At 39.4% G+C, this 12,914-nt stretch overlaps 1 protein-coding gene across 2 annotated transcripts in view; it reads right to left on the minus strand.

Moving 5' to 3' along the window:
* Nucleotides 1-3,189: 3,189 nt before the first annotated feature.
* The window catches only part of NEURL1 (neuralized E3 ubiquitin protein ligase 1), a 199,770-nt gene continuing 190,045 nt past the window's right edge, over nucleotides 3,190-12,914 (minus strand). For both annotated transcript variants that reach the window (XM_072130798.1, XM_072130799.1), the window contains exons 5-6: nucleotides 10,402-10,548; nucleotides 3,190-9,872 (exon numbers count right to left, since the gene is read on the minus strand). In XM_072130798.1, coding sequence (XP_071986899.1) covers nucleotides 9,631-9,872; nucleotides 10,402-10,548 — 389 coding nt within the window. In that variant the 3' untranslated portion in view covers nucleotides 3,190-9,630. The remainder of the gene's footprint in view (nucleotides 9,873-10,401; nucleotides 10,549-12,914) is intronic.

Below are 12,914 nucleotides of genomic sequence, written 5' to 3' on the forward strand. Positions count from 1 at the left end.
TCAGGTAGGGAATGAAATGTCCTTTCTAGAATTCTATATTTTGTGTGAAATATCACCTGTTTACCTAAAAGATCTCCTCCAATGTCATGTGATAAGGAACAGAGAAGAGTCATGTTTTGCCTGAAATGAGTCAAGCTTAGAGGCTGCAGAGGGAAAATTACTTCAGAACATCATATCTTCCAATGTATAGTATCTAGAAATATGGTGTAATATTAAGGATAAGAATCTTTAATTATTTACTGGTTTAAGAAAATAATAAAAATATGATCATTTTAATGCTTCCCATTTTTGGCCAGGAGAGGGCGCTTCAGTGCATACAGAACACAGCCCTTTGGGAAGTAGGAATGGAAGACAACTCTATCTCCTATGCTGAAGCCTAGAACAAGATCTGTGATGAAATCATGATGGCAGGAGTCCGGCTCCGGTGGACAAGCATTTTCTGATATATGGCTCTGTATACAGGCAGTCCCCGGGTTACGTACAAGATAGGGTCCGAGGTTTGTTCTTAAGTTGAATTTGTATGTAAGTCAAAACTGTATATTTTATAATTGTAGATCCAGACAAAAGAAATTTTTTAAATTGTCTAAAAAGTTTTTCCCTCCGCATCCACGTCTTTCAGATATTCAATATCGAAGTGATAGCACATCCAAGGAGAGACCGTACCTTAAGTCCGGTAAGCAATGAAGTGGAAAGGTAGGGTCATCAGGTTCTCCATGTGTCGCTCGTTCTGCGGTGTTCTCGTGGTAATTCCACTTGGGGTGTGCAGCGGGCGGCTGTGTGGATTACTTTTTCCTCCGACTGGGAACTATCTGAAAGACGTGGATGCGGAGGGAAAAACTTTTTACATAATTTGTGACCATAAGGAATACCGGACCCCCATTCCTTCCTTTCTCTCATTGCGCCGTCATTTCTAAGCAACTGGTTTGATTTTTAGTTTCCAATCACTGTAAAAGAAATTTTTGACCCAGTGACAATTGGAGTTTAAACATTTTTGCTGTAATGGGACCAAGGATTATCAATAAAACTTCATTACAGACACCTTACAATCTGGGACTATAGTACAGCATTCAGAAAGCTTCACCAGAGGTCAGAGGGGACTGTCTGTAACTATGGGTTGTCTGTAAGTCAGGTGTCCTTACGTAGCGGACCGCCTGTACACAGTTACAGGTATGTGTAGTGTTCTGCAGTAACCACAGCCATGTACTGTCTCTTCTGTTTTCAATACTTTCTCTCCTGCTTTCAAAAGAACCAGAGTAGTAGACTTACCCCTCCCAAATTATGACCCCATAAAATTTTCTCTATCAGGAAAAAGTCCTCTGTGCCTTGCATGGATACAATACAAAGATGGTGCTCCTTCTAGTGGTGTATATATATATTAAAATCCTATAATTTTTCCCCAAATAAAAGAAAAACTATTTAAAAATAAAAAAACATCATCTTAAAATTTACATTCATAATTTTTTCATAATTTTGGTGACATATTCACCAAACGTCTGTCATTCAGTTCATTAACCGTTAATGTTAATGGCTTTTCTCACAGTCTTAGGTTATTCCCTATCTGGTGAATACTAGAGCTGCGGTGCTGGAGCAGAGGAACATTTTAAAATGTCAGCAAAGGCGTTTTCCTTTATTCTTCAGTTTTCTAAAAAAAAAATTAAATGTCAAACCCCTTTAAAAGACCCCTTCCCCCTTTCATTTACCTTTTGCATGAGTGTACCTGATTCTTAATTTGATAGGATGGAGAGCGGTTACATAGGGAGGAATGTAACATTGGGGCAGATTTACTTACCCGGTCCGTTCGCGATCCGGCGGCGCGTTCTCTGCGCTGGATTCGGGACCGGACGGGATTCATCAAGGTAGTTCCTCCGCCGTCCACCAGGTGGCGCAGCTGCGCTGAAAGGCATCTGAACGAGCTGGAGTTCACCGGCTCGGGCTGAGTGAAGGTAAGCGTGTCCCAAGCGACACATTTCTTTTTTTAAATGCGGCGGTTTTTCCGAATCCGTCGGGTTTTCACTCGGCCACGTCCCCCGATTTCCGTCGCGTGCATGCCAGCGCCGATGCGACACAATCCGATCGCGTGCGCCAAAATCCCGGGGCAATACAGGAGAAATCGGCGCAAATCGGAAATATTCGGGTAACACGTCGGGAAACCGCGAATCGGGCCCTTAGTAAATGACCCCCATTGTGTCTCGGGTTCCTCCAGTCTCTGGCTATAAATCACTAGTCTTATTCCGGTGCAGTATCAGGACTATTGGCTCTTACTTTAGATCTAGTTTTAGTTGATCTGAACTGTGCGCTACAATATTTGGTGCTTGGGCGATTTTCTTTTGACGACGCCCTTTTCCTCGAGGTCTCGCCCGTTTTCCAGAAAGCCACACCTCCTTAGTTATATGCTACAACAGATTTATCACCCGGAATCACTTTGATAAATTTGGTGCATATTCTAATTTTAATGCCAGTTTGATAACCAATGGGGAAGTTGTATTAATGTGTCTGTCATTAGACCAGTGCAGAGTAGGACTAGACCTTTCTCTGCTGTGCCAGATCAATCCCTGTGTCTGATGCTGGATGATAATCTGGTGTAGTATAAGACTGGGGGTCGTACTTTACACCTCCTATTAGTTGGTCTAGTTTCCTGCACCAAAATATTGAATTTATTGCACACGGACTAAATTTTCTGGACAATTTTCTGTCTGGTCACGCCCCCTAGTTAACAAAGACACTCCCTTTTTCGGGGAGAGATGGAAAATGCCCCAAAAATGGTCTAAAACCTTCAGTAAATGTGGTATTTCAGGTGCAAATTACTTCTGTTTTCAGTGTAGACCGATTGATACATCTCCCCCATTGTCTTTTGTCGAACGACCCTTCTAACCAGTAGTGATTTCCCAATGTGGGGAAGCCATTCCATTGAGACCATTTTTAAGCACTTTTTCAATTTATATGTAAAAGAGGAATATACCAAATATTATGGTGTACCAAAATTTGGTACTTGGTGTAAAGCACGACTCTAAAGCCAAATTTATCATTTGTACTGGTAAATCAGGACTGTGGAGTCTAACTCTGCACTAGTCCTATTCTGCGACACTTTGGGTTGTGGTCGTGCAGTTTAGGTTCACCCTAAATTTCCATCTCCAATCAACATTATAGTAAGTAAAAGCTGCAGCAACGTGGATTATTTCAAACATTTTATTCACAATCACATTTTCATCTAAAACCATACAATGAATTATAATTCATAAACAAAAACCCACAAAATAGTAATAAATAGATGGAACAAAGTAAAAAGACATTCATATACATTTATTCAACAGAAAGTAGGGTCGGGGGAATCATGGGGGATTATGGCTATAATCTGTACGCTATACTTACATCACAGAAAAAAGTATGTCCAGTCCACACAGTAAAAGAGAGCTGAACACTAGATAGCGACAAAAGATTGGTCCACGGCTAGAAACAAAATCACAATGTATTTACATGTAATGGTTCTACTTAGATTAAAGCCAATTTATGTCCATAGATTTCTCTTTTCTACAGATCAGGTCACTGACCAATACGCGCTGGAGTTTATGATAATAATGTTTTATAACAAAGCCACATATTGGTTTAATATTGGGCATCTACCACCAGGATGAATGACTTTATGCAAATGAGCCCAAGGGGCTCCAGACACTATAGATGTTAATGGAGCCTGGAGCCCCTTGGGCTCATTTGCATACAGTCGTTCATCCTGGTGGTAGATGTCCTTTAATGTTCACTTCAATACATCACCCTGTGCAAATACACCTCTGGTAGGAGCCGGAAAGTATTTTTGTCCTGTATCTGATGATTTAGTAAGATCGAATGATCGTGACTTTAAATATTCTCTTATGCATTGAAGTTTTCCTTTTAGGTTCTTCTTGTTACAGCTGTACATCGGCCATAAACTGCACCTTATCCTGTCATTTTTATCGGGTTGGAATATGTTCCAGGGGAAGGGACGAAAGTAGGAATGGGAGACAACTAGAGATGAGCGCACCCCGAGTTTTGTTATATATTTGGCTGTAACTGTCAATTTTATAGAGGAAATCTATGTTCAAAATCACAAAAAAAACAGTGACAAATACTCATAAATCCAGGCACCGTGACTGTGGTAATCCTCTTATTGTTGTTATCCATGGTCTCCTTCCTTCAAAAATCTGGGGGCTCTCGTAACGACCCCAGGAGCACCTTGGGCTGATTAGTATAATTTTAAAAGTTGATTTTAGAAGAAAGGAGGCCATGGATAACAAATATATGAAGATTACCACAGTAATGGTGCCTGGATCAATGAGTAAGTGGTTTATCATGATGAATTTTGATGGTAGGTCCATAGTAATCCTTAAAAGTAGATGTGTTTCTGGAAATCTGGAAGTTACAATCCTGTGTGAAAGCCAAAAGTTTGTCACAAATTCCAGATTAATAGTGAAAAAAGGGACATGATATTAAAATCCAGACAGAAATCTGCACTGAGTTCTAACTTTCAATCTGAAAACCAAACCAAATATGCACTGATATAATGTGTTCCCATAGCAACAAGCAATAACAGGTTAATCTTCATATAGAGAAGGAAGGTCGTTCTGTGAGTATATTCTCTATTATCTTGTGCTTTAACATAACATGACAATGAAGAGTCTCGTGTGTCAGAGACGTCTTATACAACACCGCCACGATTATTCATAGCGTAGGCACATCCGTGTGTTCACAATGAGAGAAATTTGATTAGAACAACATGAATAGTTCAATAAATCATGTTCCAGCTCCTGACAAGTCAGAGAGAGCAGACAACAGACTGACGTCATACTCACTGAGTCACCACAACACCAACCTCTCGGTGACGTCTGGGCCACGATGGGATTTCTAATCCATTGCCAACTCATTAAAGAGGCTGAATAGGTTAATATCAATAGAGAACCTGGGATACAATATATGGACCAATATCCATCTGGGTATCCATAGGTGACTCCATATGACATATAATGTATTTGTGGATTAGAAAAGCAGATACCAGAACTCCCCAGGATTTGTTCTCGAGACATATAATGTCCGTGCAGTGTATTATACAGATCCCATTGTACATTAGATGCTAGCACTGATCAAATAGAGGCCAGTCTAAAAATAACTATAACAAAAAAATATTCATTTATGTTACAATAATGACTATTTATTTATTTATTAATTTATTTATTTGGACTTTAAAGATTTTATGATCAAATTTGAGAAATAAATTAAAAAATCAATTATTAGATTCACAAACAAAAAGAAACAAAAATACACAAAATAAAAAGACACAGACTCAAAGAACCTATTGGTCCTAATTTTAGGTGAACACAGGTATAAGCCGAAGCAGACACTGGCCACCAAGTCAATGTTTGACATTGAGTAGACGATGCTGGAGTCCAAGTTTAACCGCTATGGAAATGATGGATGATATATGGGGTGAGCTCATCTTGTTTGGATCGGTGATGCCGCCCATCACATCCCTGGATCTGTTATACACAGTAAAAGTGACATCACTGAAGTTTACTTTGTCCCTAACCCTCGCTGTTTACTAGTACCGTCAAGTAATACAAAATGTTCTGTGACCGACAACATCATCTGTCAACAAGCTTTGTCCCTTTATGATGCGATTTATGTGTTGGCCAGGTACAAGTTTGTACCAGATTAAAGTCCACATGTCTGATCCTTCCTTTGTCACACATAATTGGGGAGAGTCACAAGGCCCCCATACACTTCAAGTAGTTGGCCTTTCTGTAAATGTTATCAACCTACCAACACGCTATAGAGCTATAACTCAATATGGCAATGTGAAATATTGCTATGGAGGTGGTGAAAGGATTGGCCAGTTCAATTCCAGCTTATCTTCCTATGTATCTGCTGTCTGAGGAACTTCATGAGGCCATACTGGCAAGTCCTGACAATACTGTATATTACTGTCCTTCACCAGGACTGACTGGTCTAGGATTCCTTATTGCAGTCCTTTGTAGCAGGGGATCTTTCAGAAGAAAAGGGGAACAGATTGGGTAAGGTTTCCCTCTCTAAGTCAGAACTTTTACCTCACTTGAGTTAATGCCAACGTGGAGTGACCAAAGTTCAAAAAGAATATGTTTAATTTGTTTTTAGGTTTTTGATTTATGATTTGTTAAAGGAAACCTACGATCAAAAGTAGATCTGAAAGTAGATTCCTTCTGACAGCCTCATCCCAAATCTGTAATACACTAGCCCTGTAACCTAATCTAACCGTATAAAACTTTATCTAACTAATATGCAAATTACCTGCCGAGGCTACCGGAGCATGAAGTAGGCTGGCTACTCCACGGCCCAGTAGTCTTAGCAGTGCAACCTCCTCGCTCGGTCTCTTAGATCTACATAGCTGTGCTATCTGCTTCTATGGAGCTCTGCACATGCCCCCTTGCTGGTCACGTATATCATCGCTCAAGCCAGTACAGGAGCAAGAGGCACTGCGCACAAGCTGGCTGTTTCACTCTAACACAACAAGCACTGGGGCGGCACTGCTAGGGTTACTGGACGGTGTAGTAGCCTCAGGTCCCGCGCTTGGCCTGTTTATTCCAATGTCCCAGTACCCTCTGCAGGTAATTTGCATATTACTTAGATTTTGAAACCGTTATATTAGGTTACAGGACTAGTAAATTACAGATTAGGGATGAGGCTGCCAGGAGGAATTTACCATCACATCTACTTCTAATGGAATATTCCTGGTGGTAGGAGACAAGAGAGGGAAGATGAATGCAAGGTCTTCAACATTTTGTTCCCCCAAGATTTTAATAGATCTTTCATTACACATCAATTATCTATAGCAGAAAAATTAACTTATTCAGTTATTTTTGCTATTAAGAAATGCATTTGTAAAGGAACTTGCAAAATAAAGGGGTGAACGTTCCCTTAGTTGTTAGAGCCCTTATAGAGTCCTTAATTTTAAGATGACCCTACTGTAAGCTGTCACGAGGTGTTGGCTGATGCCCAGGCACATAGCATTCGATTCTTTGGAAACTTTTACCTTTTTTTCCTTTTAATGCATTCTTCATATTACAAGAATCTTCAGTAGTAAAGATTAAAAAGATTATAATAATGGAGGTGATTGTCTGTTAAAACCAATGACTGCAGTGAGATAAAATAAAAAACGTTTGGGGGATCCGAGGGCGAGGAGATGATAGTTCAGCTTGGATTTAGTTAAAGTATTTGGATCTTAGTGGATTGAATTGAAACGGCACATTCATATTTAGCTTCTCCGAATGAGTTTGTGAATATAATAGTCAGTGATGTCTGGGGTTAAATAAAGCCTTCGCTTAAAAGCATTCTGTGATGAAAAGAGGCAGATAATGCATTACAGTAACTACTCTGCTCAAGGCTATTGGCAAAACGTCCTCCGTGGAGAACAAATAAACCCACAGATTTTAATATAAAAAATACTTAAAAGAAAAAAAAAAAACAAGACAGCTTCTTGAATGGTCTAGTACAGTGATGGCTAACCTATGGCACTGGTGCCAGAGGTGGCACTCGGAGCCCTTTCTGTGGGCACTCAGGCCATCAGCAGAGATGACTCCAGGTATATTCCTGCAGTCCCAGACAGCCCAGGACTTGCTGTGCACAGAGATATTTTAAAGTGACAGCTCTACCTGGGACTATTTTCTGCTTTATTGGTGTCCTCAGGTGCTGGTATCAATGAAAACTGTGACAGAGAAGGGAGTATAAACCACAAATTACATTTCTGTGTTGGCACTTAGCGATAAATTAGTGGGTCTTTGTTGTAGTTTGGGCACTCGGTCTCTAAAAGGTTCGCCATCACTGGTCTAGTAGAATCATCACACATTCCAGACTCGTGGCTGTCTAGGATTAAGATGATGTCTTATTGCCGTATTATATTCAAAAATCCCTTTGTTTCGCATGTGATTACGAGTTTTATGTTCATTATTAAAACAAGGTCTCAAAAACCACGGCGGCTGAATTAAGTTGTATAAAATATTTCTTTTTTTTCAGTTTTATATGGCTCCTTTCCTTTTACCATCTGGAGTTGCAAAGAGGGTGCAGTTTTAATGTTATTGAATATTCTGCATCAAGTTGATTATTTGATACGTTACAGAATACGATGCAGGATGAAATTATGTGAATTATAACAGGATATTTCATTACAAAAGTTAAACCCTACAGACAGAAGAGCTTGTAACAGTGTGACTGCCGGGGTCTGACCACTGAGGTTCCTACTGTAAGTGGTCCTGTTTGCTGTACCATTAAATCCCTACAATAGAGAAACGGCTTGATTATCTCTGGCAATGTCCCTTGGCAGTGTCCTCCAACAGAACTCTCACAGTGTAATGTATCACTACCCAAAATCCTGGCCAGTGAACCAGTCATAGTAGATATGTATATCCCTCGGTCAATCCATCAAGAAGACAACTAATTCTACAATAATCAGGTTTCCAGAAATAACCATTCCCTAATATCTTTACAAAAACTACTTGAACATTTAAGGTGCACTTTTTGGGCTAATTTAGCTGGAGGGTGATGTCTTATGATACCTTCACACCCCCTTAGGCATATTAAGTAGCCAAATCCAAAATGGTTATATTCCTAAATAGTGCCGCCACAAAAACAAAACATTACAATCGCACAAATACCTACTGTCTGTCACCCATAAATGATTGACTCGTTCATTCTGGTTGCATGGTCACACTTATACTGCAATACAAAAGAATTTAAAAAAAGTCCAGACTGACCGGACAATGAGAAATAGGAGATGAAAGGTTCCTTTTACAACAATCAAAACAATTACGAATGAAAATGATTTGGTCAACAAAATTTTTGGGGAGAAGCAGCTTATGGTTTTTCCAATTTTTGTTTCATACGTAAGTAGTTCATCGATTGAGGATGTGTTATTAGGAAGGCGTTACCGTGAGCACTTCAGATACTCGGAAGATAAGTTACACGGTGAAAAGGGGCACGAAACATATTTGCTAGTCACGACTATCCAAATGTTCATCTATCTTTCACCGATTATAGAAAAAAATGGCTAATACAAGTTACATGAGCAGCACAATACACATTGTAATGGACCAAAGCTATCACATATTTTATCTAAATATGTATCTGTTACTAAATTTTTGTCGACATTAAAAAAACATTGGTAAACCCCACTATGGCTCAAATCTTTCTAGGTGGTAATCTGCAACACAAAAAAGTTTCCAATATCTACACCTACACACCATGAAAGGATCGTTGTCTCTTCTGACAAACTTCTGAGAAAGTCTTGTGTTTTTTAGCAACTATTGCTTAATATTTTAGGTGATAATAATTGGCTTCCATCTGGATCTCTTTTTTTTTCCCCTCCGATAAGATTGCCAAATCTAGATTCAGATTATTAAAAAAACCAAGTCCCAAATCTCCAGTGATCCATATCAAACCTCCATACAAAGTTTTCAAAAGAATGATGGATGATCACAAGACTATGCTTCCCTGATATCCTGTTTTCCAGAATTGCTGACTTCAGAGTTGAAACACTATGGACACCGTCAGATGTATTTGCCTCTGAATTCTTCGAGGTTCTCGTTAAAAAAAAATTGTAAAAGGTCATAGAAGGTGAAACTTCTTCATTTTGCCCTAACTGCTTCGATATGTCTTAATGATGTCTTTGATGAGACGTCTGCAGATAGGACAACAGGCATTGTTCATTTTCTTCAGTTTCAGGCCACATGTGTAGCACAAACACATATGTCCGCAGGAGTAGATGACGGTGTCCACCAGGTTCTCGTAGCAGATGGTGCACTCATCGCTCCAGGATCCTGAGACTGATGGTGATATTGGCGATTCGGGAATACTCACTGGGGAATTTGGAGCTGTTCCTGTATAGGGAATTTTGTAGAAAAACATGATGGAGGATACAAGTTTAGTGGCTTGGATTTACATAGTGTATTATTTGGCATCTATACATGGAACTAGGTCAAGGCTTTGTACAGTTTATTGCATTTACAATTGGACACATGTTGTGATCACAAATATACAAATATTTCATAGAAACCCAATCTCTGATATTTTTTTCCAAATAGTTGGAAGAAAGTGAAATTAAAGAATTAAAGGTTTATCAATTATCTCAGTCTAAGAAGTGGAAGATTGAATTGTGTTGAAGCTGGGTAAGGATTTATATAATGGGGCCTTGATAAACTACCCTAATAAAAGGGGAAATATTTGAAGCTTTTTATTTTTCTGTAAAAACTTAAGTCATAAGGAATATTATCAGGCTTTATCAGCTGTCAGTCGATACAGGACAGAAATATCTCAAACTATTGTTAGTTGTGGGAAAAGGTAACGCCAACAGAGGATTTTACAATTTTACCACTTTCTTTCAATGTTAGTGTAAGTTTCACCACTCACCATTTATAGAGTTGCACAGGGCTCCGGGGCCACTAGAGTTGAGCATAGGATCAGAGCTGCCGCTGCACAGAGCTGTGGGGCTGTTCGGTACTGATGTAGGGGAACTTGGAGATGATGGTTCTCTGAGATCAGTTGCTAGTGTGGACCCTAAAAAGGAAATGAGAAGAATAATTCATTACTTTTTTTATTTTTCAGAAGATCCCAATGGGTTTGCTATAAGTTTCTCCGATAGGAATATCCCTTGAAGTCAAGATTAACATAGATGAACATTATGAGGTACCTCGGACCCCTGTTCTTGTGATCTGAGGGGGTCTCATCACTGATAGGGCCCAACTTGTCTCCTGGGGAAAACCCCTTTAAGACATGTGCTGTTAGCTTGCAATGGATAAGATAATTTTCTAAATCTTGTATAAACAAAATAGAAACTCATCATATTAGTACACTATTATGGCCCGAGCTCTTGATTAGTGTAATACAGATGTTGTTGCATCATGGCATCCTGCAGAAAACCTAAAGCAAAACCATCAGTGGTGTCTCCGGTAACTGAATGACCTTAATTGCTTCTTTTAGAACAACTCCTAGAGGCAAATAGTCCCATGAAAAACATTCACTATGTATCAGAGATGCCCATACTGACAGTGTCTGCCGTATCCCCATAATCAATTATCCACGTGTCTTATATGTGTAAGTAACGACAAGTCTGATCAGTGTAATCTCATACTGGGAGTCATAAGTTTTGTCATTGCTGGTGTAAATGTCTCAAAAATGTCTCAAGACGCCTGTGATGTCATTGGACGTGTAATGTTTTGTCTGCACCAGTTCTCATAGTGGTCAGTGACATCTCACAGATACTGGATCTTTGTTAGTGTCCTGGTAAGAGCTGTCACATGCTGTCTCGTGTCCTGTGTATGTCTCTTCCACACTACTATATGTTATGTTATATGTATTCACTTTCGACTTCCCAGTTTTTGACCAGAGTAACGTCTTCTGCTTTCATTACTATCGGCTAATGTCTCTGGCAGGCGCTGTAAATAATATATAGGATGGAGACTGCATTATTAACATCATGTATAGAGATCTCTCTGGGGTTTGCTGTTAAGTGTCAGGGTTTTTTTCTCTACTAACATCTTATTTCATGACTTCTAAAAAGTGATCTGTAGAAAAAAAATGATTGATTTGTTCCAGTTCATAGACCCCCCATTTTTTGTTTTTGCTATATAAGGGGAGCACGGACCTCACTAGTCACGGACAGCTCCACTAAATGTACCATGTCATTATTAGTCAAAAGCCTTTTTATCACTATCACAGTGGTTGGCATGACAGCTGACACCTATTTGAAATGGTCACAGTGAATTTTTGGGACTTTACCTGGACAAGTCTAGTTTCAAATAAGACTAGGTCATGGAAAACCCTGTCCCAAAGTGGGCAGCCCCATCCGATTTAGAAACCAGTATCCAGCAGGTGTCCACCTGGCCAATCACATCTATGCCTAGTTGCTAGGGGCATAAAGCTGCCTGATTGGTCCATTTAGCAACATGGCCAAGGTGGGGTGGAGTTACCAAACCGAGGGCAGCAAAACTAAAGTTTGGGCCCGCTCTTCACTCATCTTTTTAAAAATATTTTCCTGTTTTACCGCATTTACAGAAAACTTTACATTGATTTATACACTTAAAGGGGGTTGTCGAGGATTAAATAAATTTTTATTAAAATATGGAACCCAAAGGCCAACCATGACAACCAAGATAAACTCCCATCACCGCCAGTTGCTAAACAGAAGCTCAGCATTGACATGTTGTCAGCAGCGTGTCAAGCAGGTAAGAATAGTGCCTCGAACTGGTATGTTTCAGACATAACAGCTGCCTGCTGCATTATGAGTTAATCTGTTAAAGTCCACCAGTAGGCAATCCCATTTTGGTGGGGATCGAAGATCTGTACGACACTCCAGGGCTTGTAATGTCTGAAGAGTTGTGCAGGTGGCACACTGTAACGGATTGTGAGCAAAATCAACGTATACTATAATAGTATTGTATTGTATATGGTAGGAGCCATCAGAACCCTAGGCTTCAAGTCCCCTAGGGGGGGGTCTACAAATAAAAAAAAAGTTTAAAAAAGAAAGTTTAAAAAAAATAATAATTACATAATACTCCCCTTTCCCTAAATCGGATGATCAAAAACAAATCATTCACGTGTTAAGTATCGCTTAACTTATCCCAAAAGTTCAGCTCTATCAAAAGTATAAAAATGATTATTCCAGGAAGTGAACCCCGTTATGTCCGAAATGCCACATTTTCACCATTATGCAAATCATCAAAATTGGAATAAAAATGTATCAAAACATCGTACAATCCGAAAAATGGTAGCAATGAAAGCATCATCATGTCCCACAAAAATGACCCCTTACACAGCTCCATACACTGTGTAGTATCAAAAAGTTATTAGATTCTTCCATTTATTAGAAGTTATCTATTGGTGAACACTAAAGTCTGTTCTTCTCTGCAACAAAAATGTTGTTC

This window comes from Engystomops pustulosus, chromosome 11 (assembly GCF_040894005.1).
Source record: "Engystomops pustulosus chromosome 11, aEngPut4.maternal, whole genome shotgun sequence".
In the NCBI taxonomy this organism is placed as follows: domain Eukaryota; kingdom Metazoa; phylum Chordata; class Amphibia; order Anura; family Leptodactylidae; genus Engystomops; species Engystomops pustulosus.